This window comes from Triticum aestivum, chromosome 4A (genome assembly GCF_018294505.1).
Source record: "Triticum aestivum cultivar Chinese Spring chromosome 4A, IWGSC CS RefSeq v2.1, whole genome shotgun sequence".
NCBI classification, from domain to species: Eukaryota; Viridiplantae; Streptophyta; class Magnoliopsida; order Poales; family Poaceae; genus Triticum; species Triticum aestivum.
In genome coordinates, this window is record NC_057803.1 from 746222362 (window position 1) to 746237722 (window position 15361).

General features: G+C 47.0%; 1 protein-coding gene and 1 pseudogene across 1 annotated transcript; both read right to left on the reverse strand.

The window, feature by feature from the left end:
- Positions 1-3238: 3238 nt before the first annotated feature.
- Positions 3239-7219, reverse strand: LOC123084561 (tyrosine-protein kinase JAK2-like; annotated as a pseudogene).
- Positions 7220-12040: 4821 nt separating this feature from the next.
- On the reverse strand, positions 12041-15143 carry LOC123084563 (proline-rich receptor-like protein kinase PERK12). The gene is made up of 10 exons (XM_044506096.1): positions 15135-15143; positions 15008-15052; positions 14580-14670; positions 14138-14499; positions 13770-13914; positions 13451-13564; positions 13118-13350; positions 12898-13044; positions 12505-12795; positions 12041-12415 (listed from the first exon to the last, which is right to left on the reverse strand). The coding sequence occupies exons 1-10, from the start codon at positions 15141-15143 to the stop codon at positions 12041-12043; spliced, it is 1812 nt and encodes a 603-aa protein (XP_044362031.1).
- Between the last annotated feature and the right edge of the window lie 218 nt (positions 15144-15361).

Sequence of the window (15361 nt, forward strand, 5' to 3'; positions counted from 1 at the left end):
GGCTTTCTTTCCTGGTATAACTCCATGAAAGCTCATGTTACTGGTGCTCAGTCGGGACATCGGAATGCCCATTCCTTTCAGTGTGTCTGCATACAGCAAATTCAACCCACTACCACCGTCCATAAGAACTTTTGTCAGTCGAGTGCCTTCAACAACTGGATCGACCACCAAAGCTTGCCTCCCAGGGGTGGCAATATGAGTCGGGTGATCAGATTGGTCGAAGGTGATGGGTGTTTGGGACCATTTCAGATAGTTTGCTTTTGCTGGGGCAACCATGTTCACCTCACGGTTAATAACTTTCAATCGACTCTTGCTCTCCACATCTGCAAAGATCATTAGAGTAGAGTTGATATGGGGATATCCTTCCTCACTGTCCTCCTTGTCTTCGACCTTGTCCGACTCCTTCTCCTTGTTATTAGACTGTTTTCCCTGAAACTGCTGGATCAGGAGTCGACATTGGCGAGTGGTGTGCTTCGGGTAGATGATATTCCCCTCTTCGTCTTTCTTCGTGTGGATGTGACACGGCATATCCATCACATCGTTCCCTTCTTTATCCTTTACGTTCTTAGGGTTCCAGGATCCTTTTGGTTTCCCTTTAAACTTTCCCTGTGTCACGGCCAGAGCCTCTCCAGGAGCTGCCGGTTCAGCCTTCCGCTTCTGTTTCCGACTGGTGTTTCCCTTTTCCGACTGACTCGGCTTGTGCTTGCCGCTTCGGAGTCGGTCTTCTTCTTCGCCGTTGGCGTACTTGGTAGCAATCTCCATCATCCGACTCAAGGTCATGTCACCGGTTCGACCAAACTTCAAGCTCAATTCTCTGTTCTTGACGCCATCTTTAAAGGAGCAGACTGCCTGATGATCAGACACATTCTCCACAGTATGGTGCAAAGTGATCCATCTCTGAATATACTCTCTGAGAGTCTCATTGGTCTTCTGCACGCAGACTTGCAACTCCGTCAGTCCAGCCGGTCGCTTGCAAGTTCCTTCAAACGTTCTGATGAACACTCGGGACAGATCTTCCCAAGTGTAAATGCTGCTAGGAGGTAATTGAGTCAACCATGCCCTGGCAGAACCTTCCAGCATGAGGGGCAAATGCTTCATGGCCACCTCGTCGTTCCCACCACCAATCTGAACCGCCACTCGGTAGTCCTCAAGCCAAGTTTCAGGCTTAGACTCACCAGTGAACTTGCTGACTCCTGTTGCCAACCTGAAATTGGGAGGGATAACTGCGGCTCTGATAGCTCTGCTGAAACATTCAGGACCAGAAACATGCACTCGACTGCTTGTGGGCGCATCTCTGTCGAGTCCGCCTCGATGGGCTCTGTTCCGGTCGACCAAACCTTGCATGATAATGGATTGCGCGTCGAAGCCTGGTTCTCTGGGGTCGACTGGAACTCTTCGCCCCGTACTGAACTGACGCCTGTCATCTTGCTGCCGAGGAGCGTAAGACCCACCCCTCGGAGGGGAATTGGGCACTCGACGCCTATCATCTCGGTCGAGTCGGTCACCATATTGGTCTCGCCGATTCTCGCGCCCTTCACGCCGCGGAGGCGATCTGGGACTGTGAGCCGACTGAACCGTATTCGCAGCGACGGATCGACTGTGAATTCTGTTGCGCGACTGCGACACGGCCGAATTCTGATCTCCTGCTGCCCGGAGCAGATCCCTGATCTGCATCAAGCCTCTGCCAGCTGAGTCGGCGGGAAGAGTTGACGTCGACTGGTGTCGGGAATTCATTGCCGCGCGCGCTCGTCGAGTGCTCGCTGAAGATTCTCCAGTCGAGTGCGTTCGGCCAAATTGGCCAAACGTACCTCCTCCAAGGCGCGAGCCTCGGGGGTTTCTCCTGCGATGGGAGTACGCAGAACATCCACGTTCCTGCGGCGAAGTTCCTCTCTTTGCAGAGAGTTGAGTGGCTCGGGCTGGTACTCTTCGTGGTCTCGTGCGGGGTCGCCTCCGTCGCCTGCTCCACCATCACGGGCGAAGCCAGGGGGACTGCGGGGCCCGTCGACCATCAGAATTTCTGCCGCTGGATCACTGCTATCGCACTCGGATGCGGTCTCTACGGAACCAGTCGACAGATCGAACAGGCCGTAGAGAGATTCGTCGGGCTCGATTGCCGCAACTTGGGTGGTGGCCGTCTGGCGAGCCACCGCGTGCCTCACCCACCGCTGAATCCTCGACCGGCCCGAGCGATTGCGCTGACGGGAGACCGGGAGGGTGGTCGATGGGGATGTCGACCGATACGGGGTCGACGGTTGCCGCAACAGAACGCCGCGGACACATGCGCGAAAATGTGTCGCACCGCGGACGGGGAGCGCATCAACGTCGAGTGGAGCCTCCTGAAGCCAGGCGGAGTCGCCGGCGATGAAGGTGAGAGCGCCGAGACGGATCTCTCGACCCTCGACCAAAAATCCAGCAGCCACCATGATGAAAGTACTCGGAAGAATCGCAACTTCTCCACAAAATTGCTAAAACACCTGCCCCATGGTGGGCGCCAACTGTCGTGGTTCTAAGCCTGACAGTAGAGTGGGGGTAGGTATGGAGAGGCAAGGTCCTAGCTATGGAGAGGTTGTAAACACAAGAGATGTACGAGTTCAGGCCCTTCTCGGAGGAAGTAAAAGCCCTACGTCTCGGAGCCCGGAGGCGGTCGAGTGGATTATATGTATATGAGTTACAGGGTGCCGAACCCTTCTGCCTGTGGAGGGGGGTGGCTTATATAGAGTGCGCCAGGACCCCAGCCAGCCCACGTAGGAGAGGGTTTAAGGTGAGTTAAGTCCGGGGCGTTACTGGTAACGCCCCACATAAAGTGTCTTTACTATCATAAAGTCTACTTAATTACAGGACGTTGCAGTGCAGAGTGCCTCTTGACCTTCTGGTGGTCGAGTGAGTCTTCGCGGTCGAGTCCTTCAAGGCAGTCGAGTGTGTCTCTCGTTGGTCGACTGGAAGGTGACCTCTTCTAAGGGTGTCCTTGGGCAGGGTACTTAGATCAGGTCTGTGGCCCTATCCTAGGTACATGACCCCATCAGAAGACACATGGCGCATCGAATCCGGGGTGTTACAAAGGTTTTTTCCCAACATGGGTGACAGCATAACCTCTGGATTGACCCACCACCACTTTCGATATAGGCATAGTGTCGGTCTATAGGTCTCTACTGTTGCCGTATTGTCGGTTTTGTTTCTTTTCTTTCTGTCAAACTTTTTTGAATTGGCTGTGTGCATCTAGATATGCAGAGGCCGGATGTCACTCATAATGCTTTGCATCCGCTTCATGCTACATTTTTGAGATAACAAAACGCCCTTTATCGAAAAAAGCCTGGGTAATCCGAGCAGAGAACGTGTTTAGAATTTCAGGTGAGGGCAGGGAACATATGAAAGTAGGATGACAGAAGACGTAAGGCCAGTCATGGAGAGAATGAGATTATCCGTCAGAGCAGAGAATATGTACCTGGCTGATGGATGAACTTGTAGCAATACCATTCTTACTTAGTTCATTAACAATTTGGGTTATTGTAGGCCTTCGCGTTCTGTCATCCTCCACACATTTTAACACTATTTCTTTTTTTTTGCGGGGTATTTTAACACTATTTCGATGCGTGTCCTCACTTCTTCAGATACATGGGGCGGCATTGGTGCCGGCTCCTTCATTCACAAGTTTTCATATACCTGGTTAATTGAAACATAATGCAAAAAAAGGCTACTCATGGTGAAAAGAGATTGATCCACAGGAGAAAAGAATATGTACCTAACCTACTGGTGAATGCTTAGCAATACCAATGTTACTTAATTGATTAACAATATGGGCTAGGCCTTCGAGTTCTGTCATCCTCCACACATTTTAAACCGATTTCGATGCATGACCTCACTTCTTCAGATACATGGGACGACATTGTTGCCTGCAGCCTCACTCGCCATTTTTCATGTACCTACAAAATTGAAACATAATGACAAAAGAAGCATGCAAGAACAGCCCCACACGCGCGCGCGTGGGGGGGGGGGGGTGCGGGGGGATGGCAAAATAAAATACATGTGGAAAAATACTTTCCCTAATACTGGATCCTTGTCCTTACATGCTCAATAAAATCTTTCGGATGGGTGTCTCGACAATTGAAGTAGCCCTCCTTTCCTGCCATTATTTGTATGATTATGACCCCGAGACTGAATACATCAAACTTTGGACTGATTTTTTTTCCGTTGATGTATTCTGGTGGCATATATCCACTGCATTTCATCAAATACAATTATTTTTTCTGAAAGTTTGAGAAATGATGTCGATTAATAATTTCTGGGTTATTAACTTACAGTGTTCCTTTAAGATCTCGGGATGCTGTTATATAGGTTTGCTCTGAAGCAAAGAGTCTTGACAACCCAAAATCACCAATTTTTGCCATCATATTCTTATCCAACAAAATATTTGCGGGTTTTAAGTCCAGATGGTAAATGGGAGTAACAATGATGAAGGTAATGTAAACCCTCACATATTCCTTTTATAATTTTGTAACATTTGTCCCAATCAAGTTTGCAGGATTCAGCTGTATAAGTATATAAAAAATCTGTTAGTGTTTATATAGTATGTTTTCTCTAAACCATAGTCCATTGTACCAACCAGTTTCTCCTCCTAGATGCTTCAAAAAATAAGTCCCATTATCTCCCTCAACCCTAACATCTTGTTGGTTGCTACTCAACACCTAGCCGAAGCATGAGTCATGTGTACGGATCTAAGGGTGAGTAAATAGACCATGTTTTCCCCCTTATGTAGTTGATTATGTTGTAGGAGATTCAAATACAATGGAGTGCAAGTAAAGCAGAATCATACCTAAAGTTGATCGTCAAGGCTTCCACCCTGCATGTATTCGAAACAAATCGCCCTTTCTACCACACTAGCAGACACATGTTTTCCTTTGTACTCAACAAATATTTGTGATGTATGGTGGCAGTAGCCAACTAAATGTATGATATTTTTGTGTTGGGCCCTCATTAGATTATTAACTTCATTCTTAAATTGCTCGTCATCAATGCACACCATTTGATGCAGTCTCTTAACAGCAATCTCTTCTCCATTGTCCAACACTCCCTGTTGAAAAACTCTGTTTTATGGCACATCATTCTTGTAATTAACAGTAGGTTCATATGAAATTCAGAAGATGAAGTAACACCATACCTTGTAAATTTCTCCATATCCGCCACTGCCAACTTTGTTCCGATCAGAAAAATCATTTGTTATACGTTCTAATAACTCAAACGCAAACTCCCTTGTCCTATATAGCTCACCTATAGATGAGCACTCAACAATATCAATCTTGTTTAGTCTTTGTATGATCTGATTTATAATAGGCCTCTTCACGTGACTGGACTCCACACATTTTAGAGCTATTTCGATGCATGTTCTAACTTCACGTGAAGTATGCTTCGATATTGTGCCCTGCATCCTATTTACCCAGAATCCATATACCTGCAGAACTGAAACAATTCCTTAGCATGCATGCCTAGATGTATTGCACAACCTAATATTTGTAAAAAATGTTACATTTCATAATATAGAGTATTTTCATACAAGTTCAGTAAACTCTTCGGGGAGAATGTCTACACATTTGGTGTAGCTCTCCTTTCCTGCCATTATTTGCAAGATTATAATGCCGAGACTGAATACATCAAATTTTGGTGTGATTTGCCGTTTGCTGATGTATTCTGGTGGCATGTATACACTGCATAGTACAAAAAGAGTTTATTTTAGCTTCATACAAGAATCCGATTATTTCTCATGTTTATTAATGTACCTTGTTCCCGTAACTTCTGATGCATTGAAGGTTTCCGTTGTATCGAAGAGTCTAGAGATGTCAAAACCTCCAATTTTGGGCATCATGTCGTTATCCAGCAAAATCTTTGTAGGTTTTAATTCCAGATGGTAAATAGGATACTCAACTCCTTTGTGAAGGTAATGTAAACCCTCACATACCCCTCTAATTATTTTGTAACATGTATGCCAAACAAGTGCACATGGTTCATCTATAGAAGTAAAAGAAAATGTGTATTACGAAGATGTAAAGTTTAGGGATCATTGTTCTTGCATGCAAGAATAATAGTGTAAGTAAGTAGAGCATAATCACACTAGAAAGGTGCTTGTCAAAGGTTCCTCCCTCCAAGTATCGAGCATAAATATCTTTCTTCAACTCAGAGCAGATACATGCTTTCCATTGTGCTCAACAAGCACCTGTGCTGTATGATGGCAGTAAGCAACCAACGGTATGGTATTTTGATGTTGGACCCTCATATAAGAATATCAAACTCGTTGTTGAATTCCTCGTCGTCAAGTTCCGACATGAGATGAAGCTTCTTCACAGCAATGCATTCCCCATTGTCCCGTACTCCCTGTCAAAGCAAACTATGTATTAAGTCACCATGGCTAACTGTTGCATCCTTTATAAGCTTTTCTATGTGTGGGACAGAGCATATGGGTTGCTCTGCTGAGAACTTTAATCACAAAGATTGTATTGCAAAAATTGGATCTTGAGTTATCACCTCCATACTAAAGAAATAGGGATCGATTATGCACTCCGGGGAAAAACCATAGTACCTTGTAGACTACTCCATGCCGACCACGACCAATGATGCGTTCCTCGGAGAAATTGTCTGTGATGTTGTTCAACAACCCGACTGTAAACTCGTACCGAGGAACCGGTTAGGGGTAGGGGTAGAGGTAGGGGTGGAAGACGTCCTTGACGGCGTCCTTCTTGGCGTCGTCCTTCTTGTCACCGTCGTTGACGGGCGAGACAGAGAAGATCTCGGCGTTTGCAAACAACCTTCTCAGCTTGCCCACAACATCGACGGGGTCGACCACGCCGGTGACGGTGATCCTCCCACCCCGCAAGTCCGCAGCAATCGCGTCGATACCTTCACGTCAAACGAATTCAGGAACAAGACTGGAGAGGAGAAAAAAAACCAGGGACAGGTAAGTAATAGCGGTGGTACCATGGAGATTGGAGAGTGCTTTGAGCGCCTTCCGCTGCTGGCTGCTGTCGTTCAGCGCCACCTTCATCACCATCTTCCGCTGCGATCCCCATAGAGAGAACAAGCGCCATGATCAAGCAACAAATTAACCCATGGAGCAACCAGCAACAGCTACGGATCAGCAAGATTTCTCAGCTAAACTCACCTTCATCATGGGGCCAGCAATCCAGCTAAGCCCACGGGGCAAAGAGAGGGGAAGGTGGAAGCGAACATAGAAGTCGGCCAAAAATCCAAATGGTGCTCGATCAAGTGGACAGAGTACCACAAATAGTCAATTATTGGAGACGGAAATATATTGCCATCCGCAGCATGGAGGACCACCTACAGCACTCCCACCAACCGCGTGACCACCAACGTGATTAGCTCTTATTAACGGATTTAGAGCATCTGCAGCCGGACTTGGCAAATCCGGTCCCTCAAACACGTCCGCGGATACTTTTTTTTCTGACCGGGCACCCCTCAAATAACGCAATCTATATCCGAATACCTCAAATTAGAAATCTCAAATCCATATTATTACATGCAACGTGAAACATAATCTAAGCGGAGCTCGTCCGTCCCTGCCGTGCCCATGGTCGATGCCGGCTGCACTCCCTAGAGTGTTGGCCTGGTCGCCACCAAGGTAGAGAAGAGTATGGGACACGGGCCGGCTCACAGGACTCGTGGTGCCGCCGTCTCCCATGCCCCACTCTTCCTCGTCGGAGCTGAGATCGATGATGGATCCGTCTTGACACGAGCCGGCATCCACCATGACGTTGTTGCGGCGCCCAGACTATCGCCCCATCCGAGGTGCCAGAGAAGGCGACTCCGCCTCGCCGACGTCCACCGCCGCCTCCCACGCCCGCTGCCTCGTACGCGGGGCACGCCACGCCGTGTTCTCGTCGGACGAGCCCCACGGTGCGTCCCGATGCTCGGCGCCAACAGATGGGTTGCGCGTCCGCCAACGCGTTTGGATGCCAGACGGACCGCACCGCCTCCGGTGAGCCAGCGGCGACTCCCCTACCGTCGGATCCATGTACCATTTGGGCGGACGCAATGGATTCCCGATGAAAGGAGTCTGAGTGCTGCCGTGCACGGGCCGCCACCCAGGAGCGGCGAAGTGCAACCCGGACTGCCATCTCCTCCTCGGGGCCGCATGGGATGAGCTTGGGGTCAATAGATCTCGAGGTGAATGACTCGGATCTGCTGCCGGCCATGCTAGAGACCGTTGCTGGTGAGCTCGGGTGACGGAGGGGAGTGGAGTGAAGTGGCTAGGGTTTGGTTCGGCGAGCGGATGGGGATGAATATATATGTAGGGTCGTGTGGGCCAGCATGGGCCGGGTCTGACGTGCGGGCGTGCACAGGCACGCCCGGGTGCCCCATATCCGCCCCAAATTTGGGCTGGATATGGGGGTGCCGGTCAGCCCGAGCATTTGAGGGCCTTTTGAGGCGCCCGTCTAGGTAATAAACTCGCGACCAGGTAGTGATCGGGCGGCCGGCCGGGCATATGGGGTGGGTTTGAGAGGTCGGGCTATAGATGCTCTTAGTATATATATTTTTTTGCGAGGGTAAACAGTTCTTTTCCGTAAGAATAGGGTTACAATCGACGGGCACAAGTTCCTCTGTGCACGGTGGTCTACAATCTAGCCATCTAGCAGTTGCAGTCTCAGTACGACTATACAATGTCAATCGATCTGCTACCATATTTCATATTTTGCTCACCCTTAATTTTATGTGGAGTAAACTCATGAGGTACCATAAGATGTTTGATCTCAGCTACCAAATGTCCAGATGTCGACCGGAACAAATTGTCACTAGTTAGGGACGTCAATGTCTTCGAAGAGTCCGTTTGGACAATTATAGAAACATCATTGTATTGAGCCGCGAGCGTCATACCTTGAATGAGTGCATGCAACTCAGCCTATAGTGCGTCGTTGCAATTAAACAAGCAACGATACGCAGCAAAAATCACACTTTCATCATGTCTCCTCAAGATCATGCTGGCTACAGCCGAGCCATGTACCAAAGAAAAGGCCCCATCAACTGATAGTGCAACCTGATTTATGGGCGATGGTGACCACGGCAGCATGTTGGAAACCACTACAACACGAGTAGCCGGGCCTTCCTCCATTAGCGGCATCGTCTAGATGAGAATTATTGCATATTTTAGTTCTCTAGATTCATGCAAAAACTTTTGTCGCAGGCGCGTGCAGTGGTTTTTGTCTAGGCTATCATTCACGCTTTGTCCCCCGCAGCCCGTGGTTTTCTTTCCTTCTGTATATACTGGGCCGTGCCCTGCCCTTCCTGTGTTTGTTGTGCGCCGTTTTCTTCCCAGCGCTGTAGCATGGGCCGAATGATCGAAGAGTCAAGCCTTCCATATAAACTTGCATGGTTGACATGCACATCATGTGTGTGTGTGTGTGTGTGTGTGTGTGTGTGTGTGTGTGTGTGTGTGTTTTGCTTTTCATCCCTGTCGTTTGCCTTCTGTTATTTTTGTGAAACCTTTCTATATCTTGAATATTTTCACATCATGAATTATTTTCCGAATTCGTGAACACTTTTCAAGATTTATATTTTTTTAGAAATGCTTGTTTTTATTTGAATTTGTGTTCATTTCTTGAATTCCAAAAAAGAATCAAATTTGTGATATTTTTAATTCACAAACATTTTAATATATATTTTTCTTAGTAAGAATGGATGAATGAACCTTCTATGTTAGTCAGTGTAGCAAAAAGAAATTATGCCGGTTCCGTGTCGACCTAGCCTAGTTGTGTGCACATCTTTCGGCACACAACTCACGCGATTAAGTTGCATGTTGATCCTCAACACACAATTTGGGCTATCCTTGACATACAACTCGCCTGACCGGGTTGCATGTCCACCCTTGACACACATCTTGACCCTACGTAACCCAGTTGCATATCGATCCTCGGCACGCAACTTGATCCGACCAGTTGCATGTCCACCGTTAATAATCCCGCTGCAACTTGGAGGCCCAAACCTTTTTTGTCCCAATTCAAGTCCACCCTTCGACATGCAACTAGGCCTGACTCATTTTTTCTCTCCATTTCAAGTCCACCATCGACACCCAATTGGAGGTCCCAACCGGTTTTTTCCATATGCAATTTCACCACTGATATGCAACTGCCCCCCCCCCTTGTTTTTTTGTCCTAATTGCAAGTCCACTCTTTGATATGCAACTGGGCTTTTGTCCTAGTTGCAAGTCCAATGTCAACACCCAACTGGGGATGACCCGACACTTTTATCCTAGTTGCAGGTCCACCTCCGACATGCAGCTCGGCCCACATGTTTTTGTCCTAGTTACAAGTCCTCCTTTTGATACGCAATCAGGCTAGACTCATTTTTTGTCTCCCTTACAAGTCCACCCTTGACATACAACCGAGGGAATATTGTTGTCCCAGTTACAAATCCACCCTCCAGATGCAACTAGGTTCTACATTTTTAATTGTCCTAGTTGACGGTCAACCCATCGATGCGCGACTGAGCCTAACCTATTTTTTGTCCTTGTTGCAAGTCTATCCTCGACATGCAACTAGAGTCTGCCCGTTTTTGTCCGAGTTTCAAGTCGACCCCCGACATGCAACTGGGACCGCCTTTGTTTTCATAGTTGTAGGTCAGTTCATTGATATGCAACTAGGCCTAACTCATTTTTGTCCCAGTTGAAATCCCACTCTCGACACAAGTAAGCCCGGGGGGGGGGGGGGGGGTTGACCCTTTTTGTCCTTACAAGTCCACCTTCAAACACATAGCTCGACCCTGAACCATTCATCTGGTTGCAAGTCCATCCTTGGCACGCGATCTGGCCCCGACCTTTTTTGATGTAGTTGCAAGCCCTCCCTTAACATGAAATTGCCCTGATATTTTTTGTTTTAATTGCAAGTCCATCCTCGACATGCAACTTTTTGTCTTCACCAATTTTTATCCTAGTTGTGAAGTAACACATGGAGAGGCGAGAATAAAGAATGATGCATGCATGCCAAATTCTGCCTTTCAAGCCATTCGTTTTGCACCTTACAAGATTGTTGGTCGTTGTTGGTTAATTTTTTTATGGTGGTGTTGTTGGTTAATCGTTACTCTTTTTTGAGAAATCGTAAACATTTCTTACTACAAAGCTATATAAATTAAACAAAAGATAAAATTGAGGGGAAGAAAAAGTCACACAAACATGTAACACACGACAGGGCGCAGGTCAGTGAGAATTAAACGAAAATCGACTCGCCCGGAAGATCAACTCGGCGCAGCTGCAAAATTGCCGTGTCATAGTGAAAGCATCAAAGGAGGAGACCCTCAAGAAGTGGGTGTCCGGCGGAGGGAGTGCTAGTGGCGGACGAGCCGGCGGTGGAGGCGGAGGTCGTGGCCGCAAACAAGGTGGAGGTCATGGCCACGGTTCGCAAATGCCATCGTATAGATGCCGCATGGCTGGAGCATTACAAGGCTCCGCACTTCTACGCCGCAAAGCAGCTGCTAGGCACTCCCCAGTAGCCACCACCATGCCGTTCATCATCAACGTCAACGCAGTGCCGCTGCTCTTCTTGGAGTATTCTTCACCGCAGCCTGTCCGGGCGCAGACGACGGGCGGGGAGCAAATAGGTGCCCGCACGCTGTTCGCGTGTATGCCTAAAGCGGGTGAGCCGACCTACGACGGGGACCAAGAGATGATGGAGATTATTCATGACGGAGGCGACGGAGGAGATGCCAATTAGGATGGGCAGGTGGAAGACTCGGATCCCACCCAGTCCGACAATTACACCCAAACTGGCACGCAGCAGGCCAACACCCAGACGGGCACACATCAGCCGGGCCGCTGAACAGCAGTAGGAGGAGGAGGAGGCGAAGGAGGAGGAGGAGGAAGACGACGACGGCGAGGATGATGATCCGGATGATCTTGTCGGCGATCCGAAGAAGAGGGGTAGAGAAGAAAGCTTCAATCGAAGTGAAACCTATTCATAGCCAAGACCGCCACCGAGGAAGAAACTGCGGATCCAACCGACCAAACAAAAGAACCGCCCAAGAATATTAGAAGAGGGTTCCAGGGAAATTAGTGGGAGGAGGAGAGGACGAAGCGAGATGGTGCGGCTGCCAAGTTGAGGAGAAGTTCGAGGACATGTTGACGAAGAAGGAGGAAGCATACGTCAAGCGTTCGGATATCCAGGAGGAGAAAAGGTTGATCGTTAAGGCTTCCACCCTGCATGTATTTGAAACAAATCGCTCTTTCTACCACACTAGCAGATACATGTTTTCCTTTGTACTCAACAAATATTTGTGATGTATGGTAGCAGTAGCCAACTAAACGTACAATATTTTCGTGTTGGACCCTCATTAGATTATTAACCTCATTCTTAAATTGCTCATCATCAATGCCCAGTTGATGCAGTTTCTTAACAGCAATCTCTTCTCCATTGTCCAACACTCCCTGTTGAAAATCTCTGTTTTTATGGCACATCATTCTTCTAATTAACAGTAGGTTTCATATGAAATTCAGAAGTTGAAGTAATACCATACCTTGTAAACATCTCCATATCCACCACTGCCAACTTTGTTCTGGTCAGAAAAGTCATTTGTAATACATTCTAAGAACTCAAATGCAAACTCCCTTGTGCTATATAGCTCATCTATAGATGAGCACTCAACAATATCAATCTTTTTCAGTCTTTGTATGATCTGATTTATAGTAGTCCTCTTCACTTGACTGGACTCCACGCATTTTAGAGCTATTTCGACGCATGTTCTAACTTCACGTGAAGTATGCTTCGATATTGTGCCCTGCATCTTATTTACCCAGAATCCATATACCTGCAGAATTGAAACAATTCCTTAGCATGCATGCCTAGATGAATTGCACAACCTAATATTTGAAAAAATTGTTAAATTTCATAAAATACAGTATTTTCATACATGTTCAATAAATTCTTTGGGTGGAATATCTGCATATTTGGTGTAGCTCTCCTTTCCTGCCATTATTTGCAAGATTATAATGCCCATACTGAATACATCAAATTTTGGTGTGATTTGCCGTTTGCTGATGTATTCTGGTGGCATGTATTACACTGCATAGTACAAAAAGATTTTATTTTAGCTTCATACAAGAATCCGATTACTTCTCATGTTTATTAACGTACCTTGTTTGCGCAACTTCTGATGTATTGAAGGTTTCTGTTGTATCAAAGAGTCTAGAGAAGCCAAAACCTCCAATTTTGGGTATCATGTCGTTATCCAGCAAAATCTTGTTAGGTTTTAATTCCAGATGGTAAATAGGATACTCAACTCCTTTTTGAAGGTAATGTAAACCCTCACATACCCCTGTAATTATTTTGTAACATGTGTGCCAAGCAAGTGCACATGGTTCATCTATAGAAGTAAAAAAAGTGTATTACGAAAAAGTAAAGTTTAGGGATCATTGTTCTTCCATGCAAAAATAATAGTGTAAGTAAGTAGAGCATAATCATACTAGAAAGATGCTTGTCAAGGTTTCCTCCCTCCATGTATTCGGAGCATAAATATCTTTCTTCTACTCGAGCAGAAACATGCTTTCCATTGTGCTCAACAAGCACCTGTGCTATATGTTACGCAATCCCGGGTTCGCTATCACCAGCGTTTCCGACCCACATGCGTCAACCAGGCCCAACCGGAGAGCAACACCGACTTGTGACAAGCCTTGGGCCCTCTCCCCCCAAAAGACTAGCCTGTTAGGAGGGGACACCCCCGCCCTTATAAGTCGTGTTATATCTCCCCCCACAACCGATGTGGGACTAAACCCAACACTATATGATGGCAGTAACCAACCAACGGTATGGTATTTTGATGTCCGACCCTCATAAGATTATTAAACTCATTTTTGAATTCCTCATCGTCAAGCCCCGACATGAGGTGAAGCTTCTTCACAGCAATGCATACCCCATTGTCCTGCACTCCCTGTTAAGACACACTATGTATTAAGTCACCATTGCTAAGTGTTCAGGAGCCGTTGCAACCTTTTATAAGCTTTTTTGTATGCGTGGGACAGAGCATATGGGTGGCTCTGCTGAGAACTTTAATCACAAAGATGGTATTGCAGAAATTGGATCTTGTGTTATCAGCTTCATACTAATGAAATTTTGAGCGATTATGCACTCCCGGAATAAATCATACTAAGTACCTTGTAGACTAGTCCATGCCGACCACGGCCAATGATGCGCTCCTCGGAGAAATTGTCTGTGATGCTGTGCAAGAACCCGACTGTAAACTCGTACCGAGGAGGAGGAGGAGGAGGAGGAGGAGGAGGAGGATAGGGGAAGGGATAGGGATAGGGACATTCCACTATTTTGGGAGGAGGACGAGGAGGAGGAGGAGGCTCCTTCTTGCCTTTCCTCTCGGACTCCTCCTTGCCGACAACATCGACCGAGACGATCTCTGCGTTCCCAAACAACCTTCGCAGCTTGCCCACAACATCGACAGGGTCGACCACGCCGGTGACGGTGATCCTGCCGCCCGACAAGTCCGCAGCAATCGCGTCGATACCTTCACGTCAAGCGAATTACGGAACAAGACTGGAGAGGAGAAAAAAAAAACCTGGAACAGGTAAGTAATAGCAGTGGTACCATGGAGATTGGAGAGTGCTTTGAGCGCCTTCCGCTGCTGGCTCCATCTGCCGGGGACTGCTGCTCGGGCCAAAGCCGGTCTTTGGTTGATCTAGGAGAATTCTGGATGCAGGGCAGCATATCTGGCGATAGGAGACGTGGTGTTTGTGGGCGGAGCGCGCGTCTCAGGTGCGAGCTGGTTATACATGATTTTACTTGTTTTCACCACATGTGAGCTTCTAACATTTGTTGTGGCTATAAAATCGACACGTTACTTAAAATTGCACAAGAAGAACTTATATGAAATTATGATGCGAGGGCATTTGCGCTAATTTAATGAAAAACAGAAAAAGGTCTGAACTACATTACACTTTCAAGTTTTCGAACGAGAAGCTTCTGGGTTGGTGCACAAGCAAAGAAATATCTCAAAGGGGACTAGCAGATCTTACCTCGGGCATTGGCAGCTCGATCTGGCAAGTCAAGTTAACCTTGATCTGACAATTGATGTTACAAGTACTATTAATGATGCAATGATCAATGGGTAGACATTAATTAGCATCCCTTCCGAAAAAATACCTTGGGCATGCTTGGATCCAAGGGACTATTTTTAGTCTGACTAAAATTATTCTCTTTTAGAGGCTAAAGTTCCAATCACACCTGACTAAAGAGAGGCTAGAACTAGTCTTGAGACTAAAAAATTTTAGTCAGGGGAACCCTACTAAAATGTGGATTAGTCCTCTCTCTCCTCATTTAACTCCCCTCCTTTAACACATGCGAGTTCTGAATTGGAGGGTTTGGATGAT